This window comes from Dama dama, chromosome 8 (assembly GCF_033118175.1).
Source record: "Dama dama isolate Ldn47 chromosome 8, ASM3311817v1, whole genome shotgun sequence".
Lineage (NCBI taxonomy): Eukaryota > Metazoa > Chordata > Mammalia > Artiodactyla > Cervidae > Dama > Dama dama.
In genome coordinates this window covers 27,705,970-27,720,000 of record NC_083688.1, presented here as the reverse complement: position 1 = coordinate 27,720,000, position 14,031 = coordinate 27,705,970, and the positions used below count along the sequence as shown (strand labels likewise).

Here is a 14,031-nt window from a genome sequence, read left to right as displayed (position 1 = left end):
GCCTTGGCCCAGGCTCTTCAGACTTCCTGTCCAGGTATCTGGGAAGGTGTGGGGTGGACCCGTAAGAGAAATGACAGGACACTTTGGAGCTTATTGCTCCTCCAGGGAACACATTCTTATTGGTGTTTCCCAGCTTAGGAGCTCTTGTTGACATCTCCTTCCACTGGATAAAATTTATCAGCTCCCAACTGCAGAGTGTTTGTTTTTTACTTTTACGCTGAAGTTTGTGTATATTTTTCTTAACTGTTAGGAATTTAAGGCAACATTTGTACATGTTTTCTGATTAAAAAAAAAAAAAGTTTCACTCGATCGCTGGATTTCTAGAACAGGCTCCTGAATTGTCTCCAAGCAAATCTCTTGCCATTGCTTATGCCTCATCACATTAACACCACTGCCTGCAAAAACACTTCACTGTTCCTTGATATCACCCAAATTTAACTATTCCAATCAAATCATTCCTTCTTGCTGAATACAGAACAACTTACTGTTGGTTTCATCCTACTTGAGTTTGACTGTTTTCTTATACTTAAAAAAAAAAAATAAAACCAACTGCACACTGTAATTGGAAATATAAGCTAAAAAGATGGTAGTGGGGGAGAGTTATTTGCACAGTTTAAAAATAATCTTAACCTTACCAGAAACCATTCACTGGTGGCTCAGATAGTAAAGAATCTGCCTGCAATGTGGGAGACCCAGGTTCAATCCCTGGATCGGGAAGATCTGGAAAAGGGCATGGCAACCCACTTCAGTGTTCTTGCCTGGAGAATTTCATGGACAGAGGATCCTGGTGGGCTGCAGTCCATGCGATTGCAAACAGTCAGACATGACTGAGCGACTAACACTTTGACTTTCAGCATTCCTCTAAACAATCCCTGTTGTTAATTTACATACAGTGTTTATATTCTTCCTATACATATCTTTTCAGAAGCATATTCTATAAAGTGATTGCTGTGTCATTTATTTCATGATTACTAGATTGTTAAATTCCTTGAAGGCAATGACATGCCATCTCTCTCATTTGTATCTTCTGCTTTGTATATCAAACACTGAATGTAATCCTAGATAGTGTGGATTTGGGCCCCCTTTCTACCTCTGTTTACCCTCCCCTTTAGGTTCAGAGGAGCAAATAAGCCCAGAAAGAAGACCGCTACAGGGTCCTCTGGATATTTCAGAGAAGTTGTTTTGTTCAACCTGTGACCAGGTCTTCCAGAACCACCAGGAACAGGTAAAAGACCAGGTGCAGAGCTAAATGTGGAAGCAAAAATGTCATGGTTGGGGAAAAGAGGTAGAAATTTGTTTTTAATGAAGGTCTACATTAACTAAGGAAGTTAGTATTACCTGGTCATACTTCATGGAGTTCTTTTTTAGGTCTTGGGTACCATAAAAGGCTGGGTCAGGCATATTTCCACATTGTTCTTCCCTCTTTGTCTCTTACCAGAGGGAACATTATAAGCTTGACTGGCATCGGTTTAACCTAAAGCAGCATCTGAAGGACAAGCCTCTCCTGTCTGCCCTGGACTTTGAAAAGCAGAGTTCCACAGGTGATGACTAGTGGGAGAGCATGTGCGAATCAGTCATGGGGATGGAGAAAGACCGTAGTTGAGGAGCTTGAAGAAAGGTCAAAGATGGGGTACCAAGCTTTCTTAACTTTTGCTGTTCTCAGGCGATCTTTCCAGCATCTCAGGAACAGAAGACTCAGACTCAGACAGTGAGGAGGACCTGCAGATACTGGATGAGGAGAGGGCTGACTTTGAGAAGCCTACGCGACCCCGAGGCTTCCACCCCCATCGGGTTCTTTTCCAAAATGCCCAGGGCCAGTTTCTTTATGCCTATCGCTGTGTCCTAGGCCCTCGCCAGGCAAGTGCCAGCACACGTTGTGTGGTCAGCCCCAGCCTTCTGTACACTCAGCCTAGATTTCCCCTCAGCACAGTCTATTTCTTACTTCTTCCCTTCCTTCCTGTTCAGGGTGGGTGTCACACTTGATGGCACAGTCTTGAACTGGCCTGAATCTTACAAGGGTCAAGTGGAGTGGAATTCAATTTGGATATAGATGGATCTAGGTTGGAATTGTGGTTCTCCTACTTGATCTTGACTACCTCTGCAAGCCTCCTATTTTCGTATTTATAAAATGGAGACAATAATGGAGCTGTTGTATCAAAAGAGATGCTGCCTGTGTATCACGTAGCACTGGCACTTGTTTCTTACTCCCAGTAAGTGCCACAGAGATGCTTGTGCTGCTCCTGTGTCTCCAGGTGCCCCTTGAAAAACCAGAACTGCTGCTTCAGAACCTGCAGAGCGGAGGTCCCAGGGACTGTGTGGTGCTCATGGCTGCTGCTGGGCACTTTGCTGGTGCCATTTTCCAAGGGTGAGAGGGTGCTGCATGGGGCAAGGATGGAATGGATCCTGTTAGTCTGGGAGCACCATCTGATTTCCAGTACTGAGTCTGTGCTGTCTACAGACGAGAAGTGTTGACACACAAAAGCTTTCACCGCTACACAGTGCGGGCCAAGCGGGGCACAGCGCAGGGGCTCCGGGATGCGCGGGGTGCAGCTGCTCCCTCTGCTGGGGCCAGTCTGAGGCGCTACAATGAAGCTGCACTCTATAAGGTGAGTTATGTGTCCAGGTCTGGTGCGCCTCTAATCCCCACTTCTCTCCTCTTGACTGATTAAATGGTATAGCAGGGAGGCTGGCTCCTGTGTCCTGTCTTTGTTCTTTCTGGGTAGATGAAGGTAGAATGGGGTGGATGCCCAGGAGTCTTAATCCTCTCATTCTCCACCCCCCATTCCCTGCACGTCATCTGTACATCATCTGTGGGTCAGTTTTTGGTTGGAGGTTTAAAAGTAGCAAATGAAGAATTACAGAGCTGAGTCACTGTCTTCTCTAGGAAGTTCGTGACCTGCTGGCAGGGCCAGACTGGGCTAAGGCACTGGAGGAGGCTGGGACGATACTGCTGCGTGCTCCCCGCTCTGGCCGGTCCTTGTTCTTCGGGGGCCGTGAGGCCCCCCTGTGCCGGGGTGATCCCCGACTTTGGGATATCCCCCTCGCTACCCGAAGACCCACCTTCCAAGAGCTACAGCGTGTACTCCATAAGTTGACCACGTTATATGTCCATGGTGAGCTTTCTTTCTAGATCTCCATACGCCCCAAATGTTCCACCCAAGCCTGGGGTTCTCATTCATGCATCCAGATGGTTTTCTACTGCTCGGACTGCAGTCTGATGACATTTCCATTGACAGAAACCTGAGCTGGCTTCTCCTCAGCTAAATTTAAGAACCATCTTTTGTTTTATGGCAGGAGAAGACCCCCGGGAGACAGGCAGGTTGGATTTACCTCAGACACACCGTAAGAGAGTGAAAGAAAGGAAGGCTATCGAGGAAGAAAGAAAGGTCCCCAGTGATGAAAATGAAGCACTCGGGCAGAACGAGGAAGCTCCCAAACAGGGTTTGTACACCATCTGGCAATTGTCAGGTCTCTCTCTGGGGGTCTGTCCTAGAAATGCAGTGGTAAATCCCCTACTGTCATAACTTTATCCACTTCCCTATTTATAAGTAAGCCCTTACATACTCCCACCACTGCCACCGCCCGGCAAACAGACACATCTGTTCAGTATGTGGTAGCAATTATTTAAATATGTTTTGGGATTTTTCCAAATCTCCTATCATCTCTTTTGTTCACTGACGTATCTCTAGTTCTTCGAAAAGTCTTAGCATGAAGTCGATGCTTGGACATGTGTTGTGTGGATGTTAACATAATTTACTTGCCTCCTTGGACACACTGGTTTGGAGCTAGGGCTTGCTTCCCCTGCTGCAGACTGTCACCTGCATGGTTGTCAGCTGCTCCAGGCTCCTCTGCTGACTACCCTAAGGCTGTCATGGGAATGTCCAGGGACTCTCGTCCCTGAATAGCTTCTTCTGGGCCTGCCCTTATTGGGGCTGTGAGCCTCATTTCTTCACATGATACTAATGGCTTCAGCTCTTGATATGCTATTTTATCTTGGGTGACAAAATACAAACAATTTTATTTCAAGTGATCTGGATTATCTCGCTATGTACATTCTTAGGCATCTGGGGCAGCCCACACCCTTCTACCCTCTGCTTATTCCTTAGATGGATCTAACATAGCAACTTTTTTCCCCTAGGATTAGAGTCAGAGGGAGAAGATGTCTCCCAGGTAGAATTGGAGCTAGTGGAGGTGACACTGGGAACGCTGGATCTTCGTGAGTTTGAGGTATTTCCCAAGCAAAGGAGGAGAAAAAGGAATAAGAGGGAGAGAAAGCAAGACCTGGAGTCTGGGGTACAAATGACTCTTTCCCAGCAACCAAAGGAAGATGAGGCCCTTTCAGGGTCAGCCCCTTTGGGGCTTCCCTGGGATGAGGCCATGTCCCCCGGTCAGTTGGAGCTCTGGGATGTGCTTCTAGCTGCTTGCCGAGCTGGAGATGTGGGGATGCTGAAGGACCGGCTCACTGCCAGCCCCCTAGACCCTGGAGTTCTGCCTCTGCTCACTGCCCCCTTGGGCTCCGGTGGCTTCACTCTCCTGCACGCAGCAGCCGCAGCTGGGAGAGGCTCAGTGGTTCGCCTGCTGCTGGAGGCAGGTGCGGACCCCACTGTGCAGTAAGTGAGGTCCTCATGCCGATCCCTGCTAGGGTACAGAGGATGATCTGGACGCTAATCTTGGCCTTGCCTACTTGACAATATTTCCCTTGGTCTGCTTGGGCAACATTGGGAGGTGCAGCAGGCAAACGGAACCTGTTTTGGGCGTTTTCGCACCTAGGGATTCCCGAGCTCGGCCACCGTATACAGTTGCAGCTGACAGATCAACACGCAATGAGTTCCGGAGGTTCATGGAGAAGAATCCAGATGCTTACGATTACAGCAAAGCTCAGGTCAGCTGAAGAAGGAAGCAGCAGAGTGGGGAGGCATCAGAGATGCTGGCTAGATCTTTTCTATTCTCCTACAGTCTTATCAAGGATAGTTTGTACAGATCTTTACCTTATGCTTTCCTGGAAATCCTGCAGGTGCCAGGGCCGCTAACAGCAGAAATGGAGGCACGGCAGGCCACTCGGAGAAGGGAGCAGAAGGCTGCCCGGCAGCACCGGGAGGAGCAGCAGAGGAAGCGGCAGGAGCAGGAGAAGCAGGAGCGAGAAGAGCAGCGGCGATTTGCTGCCCTCAGTGACCGGGAGAAGGTGAGGCTGGGGCTTCTTCCTTCCACAGCAACACTTCCCCAGAGGTCTGATTGCTTCCCCCGTGTGCAGCCGTCACTTCCTGGACACACTCTCCACCACTGAGGCCTTGTGCTTAACACGGCTTCTCCTCCCCTCAGAGAGCTCTTGCTGCAGAGCGCCGACTCGCTGCCCAGCTGGCAGCCCCCAACCCTCAGACCTCCGACCCTGCCGTCACCGTCAGCAATATTCCGTATGTGGAGGGGGCAGGTGTGGGGGGTGGGCTGTGATGTGGGTGGGGCCATTCTGGACAAGTAGAGCAAGTGCTGCTCTGTGTTCAGAAAGGCTGTTGAGGGGATTTGAGATGTTTTGGGAACCTCTGGAATAAAAACAGAAGTAACAGGAGGGTGGGTGGGGAAGGCTTGGATTGGAACGTTTCTGGGATTCCTCTCCAGCCGTTTTCTCCCTCTTATTCAGACGCTGCTGGAGTTGTGGGATGTCTCTCCAAGGCCTTGTTCCTTTTCACTACCTTGACTTCTCTTTCTGCTCCACACGCTGCCTCCGGGATCACCGCTGTCGGGCTGGGAAGCCCTCTTCCTGATCTCTTACTGCTCCACCTGGGGCCAGTGCTAGGCCCTGAGAGGGCACATCCCCACTGGCCCTAGGCTGCTGCTTCCCCCACAAAACCAGAGAGTGTTTGGAAGATTAGGGTGAAGGACGTTCAGGAACCAGGGCAAAGACAGGGCCACAGAGGTGTGTGGAGCTGGTACTGTCTCTGGAACTTTAATCACAATAAAGTTTGTCAAGGAAACTGCTCTCGTACTTCCATTCAGGCCTGTGGGCTTTGTTTCCTTACGGTCAGCGTGGCTAGCATGAAGGGATCCTGCTCACTGCGCTCGTCCCAGGTCCACGGATTACCTTTCCTTCAGTGCCCACTTAACTCCATTGGCTCAGAGGCACCTGAGAGGAAATAGATGTAGGTCCTGTGTTTCGTGCTATTGAGGATGGGCCTGTCCAGGAACTGGATTTGGGGCTGAGGAGGCACGTTTTCTAGCTCCAGCAACGTGATTCTGTTGTGGGTTCCCCTGGGAAACAGCAGGGGTCTTGGCACATAGAGGGTCTGCTGCGGCCCCCGCTTTGTCCAGTAGCGGCCCAAGTTAAACCCATTGATCCAGACTTGGCCCTGGGGGATAGAGGAAAAGAAAGGATCAGCTCTCAGAGGGGTAGAATTATCCCCTTGCTGGGGGGTTGGGGGGGGTTCCTAATCAGAGGAATAATTTGTGCTCTCCCTTCTTCCATGGTTTTCCCCTCTTACCACCCTACCCCTCACCCCACCCCCACCATCAGCAATACCTTCGTCCATCCAGGTAGAAACAGAAATGTGTCCCCGCCTGAGTTTGAAATTGGGAAGGTGGTAGAGTAGAAGGTGGGGCCAGAGGGGGCCTGAGGATGTGAGCTTTTCAGTGGCTGGATGGGAAACCACCATTTGACAAGATTATCAACTTTCAGGGGGAACATCATCCACTGGGTAAGGATTGTCTGCCCCAGAATTGGTGGCTGTAACAGGCCCTGTGAAGAAGGCAAATGAAAATTCATCATTCACTAAGTTCTAAGTCCAGACTGCTGCTACTCAAGCCCTGGGATGCACCTAGTGGCCATGTCCAGATCCCCCACCAGCTGCTGCTTTGCTCTCTAAGCCCTAAGGCTGTAGCTCTTCCTTTAGGCCCTTATCTTTTCTAGGGAGTTCAGTAAAGAAGAGTATGGGGGTGAGGGACTGGGCAAAGCGAGCTCACCTTGAAGTCACTGCTGTTAGACCCAAAACTGAGCCTCCCCATGTTCTCCAGCAGGACATCCAGTTTGTCCCCTACTTTCCCCGTCAAAAATACGTTATGTTTCATGTTTCGTTCCAAAACACCCTGAAACACCTGTGGATGAGAGTATCTGTGAAAGGGAGTGGCTCAGCATCTAGCCTGTGGGCCCTACCCAGGAAGCTACATTAGGACACTATTATTTAGAGGGCAAAGAGAGCGTAGCCCTTCTGTCAGTTCCTTCTAGAACCGTATCCTTTGTCAAACTCTTCCTCATCCCAGCTTATCCTTTGCAAATGTGAGCAGGCAGTGGGAAAAGGTAGATACCAGAAACTCTGCTGGGGAGGAAAGGAAATGGGCTCACAAGGTAGCCTGGAATTAGGTTCTCACCCCATCCACCATCACGTATGCACGGTCATGGACTCCATTGTTTGGCACCCAGAGTTGTGTTGGCTCAGAAACAGTATAGGTCAGATAGGTCCGATACAACATATAGCCATGGACCTAGGTGTGGAAGAACGAGTAAATGAGATGTACTGAGAGACAAGAAAGGATACTGTGGGGAAGATGCAGAACTGAGGGGACCCTTGGTAGAGCTGTTGGTGGATTACGCTTTACCTGGTTGACAGCCTCAAAGGTCATTGGCAAGATTGAATGAATAGGCCCTTGGGGGCATAGCAAGTCTAAGAAATCCAGCAAATTCCCATCCTATTAGAATAAGGGGAAAGTATCAGAATACAAGGGAACTTTCAGAATAGAGGGCAGGACAGGCTGGGTAGAATTGGAGAATAATGGGGAGGAGCTTACCAGGTGTAGGGTCAAAGGTCCAAGCTTCATCTTGGGGCTGGGGGGAGGTAAAGGTCCCAAGGGAACTTCCTGGAACTGAGCCCAAATTCTCTCAGGAGCCATAGGAAAAGCACACAAAGAAACCCTATTCCAACACCCTAGTGCAGGGTTCTTAACCTGGGGTCCAGGGAAGGGCTTCAGGGGTCATGAAGATTCTCTAATATTGTATGTATTTGTATCTCCCCAGGAAGTCCCATCTGAATAAGTGAGAAATGCTGCAATAGGCTGCTCAGAGGGTTTTGTGGTTCAGACAACAATCACTGCCTTATGGGCACCCCTCCCCCTAAATTAGTAAAAGCCTTTGGCACTTAATGAAGTGGTAGGGCACCTTGCTGATGACATTTCGAATAGCAAAAAGCTTGGGTGTGGGGTCCCCTGCTTCGGATATGGGTGCGTCGTAGTCATAGCTGGTAGTAATTGGAAGAAAGCGTCCCTTCTCATCAGCACCTAGTCAAACCAATTTAATTAATTCAATGCATCTTTCAGATGGTAGGCACTAAGCAAAGAAATTCATGCAGAGAATTTTGCTCTCAGAAGGGGCGGTGGTAGCCATATCCAGCTTCTAGACATCCTAATCCATGCATTCCTCAGACTTTTAATTCCTTGCTGCCTCCCTGCCTCCACCCCAGAGACCGTCTAGACTCACCATTCCAGTATCCAAAGTTGGTACCTCCATGGAACATGTACCTGAAGTGGGGAAGAGTGGGGGGAAAGGTAGAAGCTGACTCATTGAATCTTAACCTTCATCCCCAACACCCAGTTACAGATTTTATGTTGGCCCCAGTGCCTCCAGTTACATGTTCACACTGGCTCCCAACTTGAGCATTTTCTCTAGTCCTTTGGTTACAGCTGGAACGGAGCGTGTGGAGTGATTCTGGCCCCAGTAATCCAGCCAGCCTGTGTAGTACTCAGAGTTCACCTAGAGCATGAAGTGAAAGGAGCTGTGAGCAAGATGGGACCTGAGCGCCACTCATTCCCCACACTGCCTCTTGCTTTGATTGGCCTCCCCTCTGGCTCCTCACCAGGGGCCCACGGGGTTCATACTTCCGAAGCAGGCCAAAGATCTTGGTCATGTTGTCAGCTGCAGAAAGGAGGCAAAGGTGCAAGGTAAGCAACATGAAACAGGTGCCCCTTCCCCAGACTTCATTCTGAACCCTTGCTTGGGAGACCTGGGCCAAAATCTACAGTGGTATAGAGTCCCTGGAGGGAGCCACATTTGAGTCCTTCAGGCCCATCTGTGGTGAAGAGCAAGATCTTGTCTCCCAGCAGCGCTCGGAAGAGCCCAGCTAGGTGCCTCATGTAGCTCACATCGCAGGCTCTGTAGCTACCATATTCATTCTCCACCTGCCAGGGGAAAGGAAAAGTGGAGGTCAGCTCTGAGCTGGAGAAATTAAGGGCACTGGCACCTCCTTCCCCTAGCCCAGTCAACTTTCCACTGGTACCTGAATGCTAATGATGTTGCCCCCATTGTGGTAGAGCCATGGATATATCCTGGGCAGCAAGACCTTGAACCAGGAGTCCACTGCAGTAAGGAAGTCTAAAGGAAGGAGCAGTGCTCTGCTCGTTAGGGCACTGCCACCTCCTCGGCCCCCACCCCTAGCATCAGTGCCAGCATCCTGAGTGCCACCTCAACTCGGGGAAGCACTGTGTGTCATCCCACTTGTCCATAACTCCGTCTGGGAAGCCGTGACTTGTCAGAGGAAACTCTGAACCCTAAGCAATTGAATATTTGCATGGCAATGAAATTTGAGCACAGGACACAAAGCAGTGTTTCTAGAGAATTCATTTTTTAAATATCAGAAAAAAAATGTTAAAACCCATCATATAGAGCTATTACATAACCATATATAATATATACTTGATATCGCTATGAAGTAGCGTGCACACGTGTGTGCTCTGTCGCATCTGACTCTTTGTGACCCCATGGACTCTAGGGGTTACAGGCTCCCACCAGACTCAGGTATGAAGTAGCATGGGAATTCACAAAATTGTAGAATATCTGACCTGCACCCTGATGGAACTGCCAGTTCAGGACATTTAAGTCAGCAAATGAAAGATCATCATATGAGGTGGCATGCCTTCAGTTCTCAACTCCTGTTGGTGATTTTTGTTGACTCACCCTCAGGGTCTTCATGCATGACCTCTGCCTCCTTACCTAGGCAACTCCAACTCAGGCTTCAGGTCTCAACTTACATTTCAGTTCCCCAAGAAAACCTCTGATATCCTAGATGAGGGTAGATTTCCCCTGTTACACTCTTTCACATCACCTCATACTCCCTTTTCAAGTGCTTAAGAAATTAAAATTAAGTGTGTGTGTCTGTAATTGTTTCCTGTCGGTCTCCCCTACTAGTGAGCAGGAACCTTGTCTGTCAGGCTCATTGGCTGCATCCCTGTCATTGAGGACAATGCCTAGCAGATAGCGGACTCTCAAAGTTGGAGTCAATGAAAGACATTTTAGAGGCTATCTTTACACTTTTAAAACATTCAATTCCTTTACATTTTGTGTTCTGTATAAAGGAGGGCCAGGTTGCACTGCCTCCTTTAATCCAAGCATACATTAAATCGCATCCCTTAGAATGATAAAAATTTAACATGACAAGAACTATTGTTTTTTCCCCAAATGTTGATCTTTTGCCACCCCTAGTCTTCTCTGTCTTCCCTAAGTCAGTGAGTGGCACCATCATCTTGACTGGCTGGACGCTTGATTCCTTTCTCTCCTCATCCTACCCACACTGTTCCCCCGCCCCTCCGCCACCACTCCCTTTCTCATCAACATCTGTCAGTTGAATCCTGCTGACCTTTACCTCCAACCTATAGCTCATTTCTGCCCTCTTCTTTGCATTTCCACTACTATCACAACCAGGAGCCATCTCTTTCCTCAACTATGATCACAGTCTCCCAGTTAAGTTTCTCCACCTCTACCCTTGCTCTCCCTCAATCCATTTCCCACATCCAGGCTAATGTAATCTGAAAACAAATCAGATAATTTTGGCTAAACTCTTTCAATGACTTTCTACTGTGCTTATAATAAAAGGCAAACCCCTTACAGTGGTCTTGCATTAACACTCACTATATAGCTCCAATTTCTCATACTACTCTCGTTTACCCGCTGTGCTCCATCCATGCTGGCCTCATTCATGCCAGTGTTCTCTCCTACCTCTGGGTCTTAAAACACACCATACCTGGGAATTCCCTGTGGTCTAGTAGTTAGGACTCCGAGCTTTCACTGCCAAGGGGCCAGGTTCAATCCCTCATCTGAACCATGATCCCACAAGACTCACAGCACAGCCCTCCCCCCAGAAAAGTATACCATTCCATCTACCTGGTCATTCGGACTTCACTCTTCATATGACCAGTGCTTTCCCTTTCCTAGAGTAACTGAAATGTCATCTCAGAAAAGCCTTTTCTGGCTTTCCTACCTAAAAGAGGCCCTGTTATTCACTATCTCAACTCCTTGTCCATTTTCTTGTGTAGTATTTTAAAAATAATCTTATATAGGTTTTGGGTGTGTTTTTTTTTTAAAACTAATGTGTCTTCCACACTGAATCTGTCTGGTCCCCCAGTTCCCTGCATGCTGCTGGGCATGATTAAAACAGTAAATAATTTGAATGAATGATCTCTGTTTTGGGTACCCAAATGACCCATTTTGTTGTTGTTTGCTTTTTTCTGAGTCCAGTCTATTTTCTCTACCCACCTGGATCTGAGGTTCTCAGATGAATTTTAGGTTTTCGAAGCAACCAGGCTGGGAGACCCCCCTGAGACAAACATAAAGACAACAAAAAAATGAGTGGGCTTTGTTGTCTGAGACTGGAATAGGGTAGGTAAGAAGGGAGGGAGTTGAGGGTAGTGATGGAAGTGGCCCTAGAGTGGGGGTACATGGGAAGCTTTGCTTCTATCCCTTCTCCAACTAACTCACCATCTCCCACTCTGCACAGATGTAAGGTCCTGGTCTCAGTATGACCAACAGGTTGGCTAAAGTTGCCTCTTTCAGAAATGCAAAGAGGTCACGGCTGCCATTAAAGTTATAGACCCCAGGCTCTGGCTCATGGTAGTTCCAGGGCACATAACTGAAAAAGTAAGAGGTTAACAGGGCCCAAGACAGGGAGAAGCCAGGGAGGCCAAGGGGCTCAGGCCTGCAGGAATCTCCAGGAAGCTGTGGGAAGGAAGCTGGCCCTCCCCTTTCCCACCCTTGGCAGGGAAGCGCTGGAACTACAATCCTCATACCCAGCCGGTCTTCCTGTCCTGATCCCCTTCTTAAGGGCATGGTAGGAGGAGTGAATCCCACCCTTCCATGGCTCTCACGAGCACTTCTTACAACTGTACTACGTTGAGGCCACTCATTCGCATCTTGAAAAGCCGGTCTGCCCAAAGTACCCGCGGTACCCGAAAGTAGTGCAGGCTGCCAGATACGTAGCGGAACGGGGCCCCGTCCAGGAGGAATCTGTTATGGTCCCGATCCACTACGAACGACCGAGTGTCTGCCTGTAAGGGGAGAGACCGTGCTCACAGTGGGCTTGAGTCCGGGGTGAGCATCTGCCAAGAGCAGAGGAGATGGAACTAGTCCTTCCCAGTATTTTGTTGTTTTCACTTTCACTCTCTCCTCGGCCAGATCTGACCCTGTTTCACCGCACCCAGCGGCTGGTTCGATTCTCCCATCCTACCTGGGGCAGCAGCAGCGTCAGGAGTGGGAGCAGCAGGGAGGGAAGGCAGAGAGGTTTCTCGGGAGCCATGGCGCTTTCGGGGCTCTTCCAGTCAGAGACAGTGGTCCGACCGTCACGTGGCGGATTCCTGGGAGAGAACCTCAGCGAGCAAGTGGGCGGAGACCACCACAAGTTGCCAGGCGATTAGCCTGGACTTTGTCTCCAGCCTGCAGCTATCTGCTACTCTGCTAGTTCGTAAAATCCTCTACATCTTGCTACTGGTTCATGAACCAGCTTCATCAACATTACCTGGGAGCTTGTTAGAAATGCAGAGTCTCAGACCCTACATCAGACCTGTAGAATCAGAATTTGTATTTTAACAAGATTTCCGGGTGCTCTGAGCACATTCAGGATTGAGAAGTAGTTCTCTGCTACACTGAGCCCCTGAGGATGGGGAGAGCCTTGTCTATCCTGAGTCCTCTGCTGCTATCGCAGGGTCCAGTACACAGCAGGTTAAATCTAAATGAATGTCAGATCCAGGTTCAGACCCAAGGGAAACCAGAGGATATCTTCTCAGTATATGAAAGGGGAGTGGGAGTTGGGGTGGGGATCAGGTTACAAGAGGAATCTTCTTCCTAGAGAATCCTGTCCTGTGTCAACAAAAGAGACCATCTAGGCCATCCTATCGTCTTTGGATGTGCGCCCTTTTCCAATTTACCCCTGCCTGGGCAAGAGACATCAAGGTTCCAAGGTTTGGGAATTTGTGAATTTCCATCACTCACTGCCTTTACAGTCCCAAGCCTGGGATGTGAAGACCAGGATAATAATAATAGTTATTATTATTATTTCTGCTTATGGACACTACTCAGGGCTATGCATCAAACGCTATAGTAAGCAGTTCACCTCTCATTTAATCTTCAAACAACTCCATGAAGTAGATAATAATCTCCATTTTACAGATGAGGTGATTGAAGGATAGAAATATTAGCCTGTTAACAAGGTCACATAACTAGTTTAGTAGAGCTGGGATTTGAATGAGGCAGTCTGGCCTCAGAGTTCATGCATTTAACTTTAGGTACTCTTACACCTATTTTACAGTTAGGGAAAGTGAGGTTCCTAGAGGCTAAGTAACTTGTCCAGGCTATTAAGATTCAGACCCTAGTCTAGTTCAAGAGCCTGAGCTCTTAACTACTGAGACTACGGTAATAGGATACAGGCCAGAGCCCCCAAGGTTGTACTGATCAGAGCTGCAAAGGGGTCCAGGCTGCCAGCACTCGCCCGCTCTGAGCATCCACCTCCGGGCTGGACCCCAGTCGGCCACCCGGTGCACGGGAGGTATGACGCCTCCTACCTCTGGCATTGGGAGATGCAGGTCCTGGGGGCCTCGGGCCGAACCCGGCTCTGCTCCCTTTTGACGTAGGTGCCTGCGTCTTGACCCCCAATACAGGCCAGGTGTGGAACCCTCTCCCGGGTCCTGGGACCCGTCCTCCCCCAGGCCTAACCCGCCCCCGGCCTCTCAGCTCCACGCCCCCACATCGTCCTAGTGCTCAGCAGTTGCTAGGATACTGCGGGCCGTTAC

General features: G+C 49.2%; 2 protein-coding genes across 6 annotated transcripts in view; one reads left to right on the top strand and one right to left on the bottom strand.

Moving 5' to 3' along the window:
- The window catches only part of ANKZF1 (ankyrin repeat and zinc finger peptidyl tRNA hydrolase 1), a 6,526-nt gene extending 557 nt beyond the window's left edge, over nt 1–5,969 (top strand). For 2 of the 3 annotated variants that reach the window (XM_061148694.1, XM_061148695.1), the window contains exons 2-14: nt 1–34; nt 1,113–1,225; nt 1,439–1,541; nt 1,664–1,857; nt 2,253–2,365; nt 2,459–2,606; nt 2,885–3,113; nt 3,295–3,441; nt 4,139–4,610; nt 4,771–4,882; nt 5,015–5,182; nt 5,320–5,411; nt 5,636–5,969. The exon at nt 1–34 is cut by the window's left edge. In XM_061148694.1, the coding sequence (XP_061004677.1) occupies nt 1–34; nt 1,113–1,225; nt 1,439–1,541; nt 1,664–1,857; nt 2,253–2,365; nt 2,459–2,606; nt 2,885–3,113; nt 3,295–3,441; nt 4,139–4,610; nt 4,771–4,882; nt 5,015–5,182; nt 5,320–5,411; nt 5,636–5,759 (2,049 nt within the window). In that variant the 3' untranslated portion in view covers nt 5,760–5,969. Of the gene's footprint in view, nt 35–1,112; nt 1,226–1,438; nt 1,542–1,663; nt 1,858–2,252; nt 2,366–2,458; nt 2,607–2,884; nt 3,114–3,294; nt 3,442–4,138; nt 4,611–4,770; nt 4,883–5,014; nt 5,183–5,319; nt 5,412–5,635 lie in introns of those variants that run through there. The other variant, XM_061148696.1, reaches the window with a different exon arrangement.
- GLB1L (galactosidase beta 1 like) lies at nt 5,926–13,970 on the bottom strand. 3 transcript variants are annotated; one of them, XM_061148697.1, is made up of 17 exons: nt 13,804–13,969; nt 12,474–12,600; nt 12,128–12,294; nt 11,729–11,879; nt 11,507–11,567; nt 9,255–9,349; nt 8,982–9,156; nt 8,835–8,893; nt 8,610–8,731; nt 8,459–8,499; nt 8,141–8,259; nt 7,774–7,848; nt 7,585–7,674; nt 7,357–7,470; nt 6,952–7,083; nt 6,512–6,727; nt 5,926–6,341 (listed from the first exon to the last, which is right to left on the bottom strand). In XM_061148697.1, the coding sequence occupies exons 2-17, from the start codon at nt 12,540–12,542 to the stop codon at nt 6,084–6,086; spliced, it is 1,944 nt and encodes a 647-aa protein (XP_061004680.1). In that variant the 5' UTR covers nt 12,543–12,600; nt 13,804–13,969; the 3' UTR covers nt 5,926–6,083. The 3 variants fall into 3 exon arrangements, with proteins under 3 accessions (XP_061004680.1, XP_061004681.1, XP_061004683.1); XM_061148698.1 differs by lacking the exon at nt 7,585–7,674 and having other exon boundaries at nt 13,804–13,970; XM_061148700.1 differs by lacking the exons at nt 11,729–11,879; nt 12,128–12,294 and having other exon boundaries at nt 13,804–13,968.
- Between the last annotated feature and the right edge of the window lie 61 nt (nt 13,971–14,031).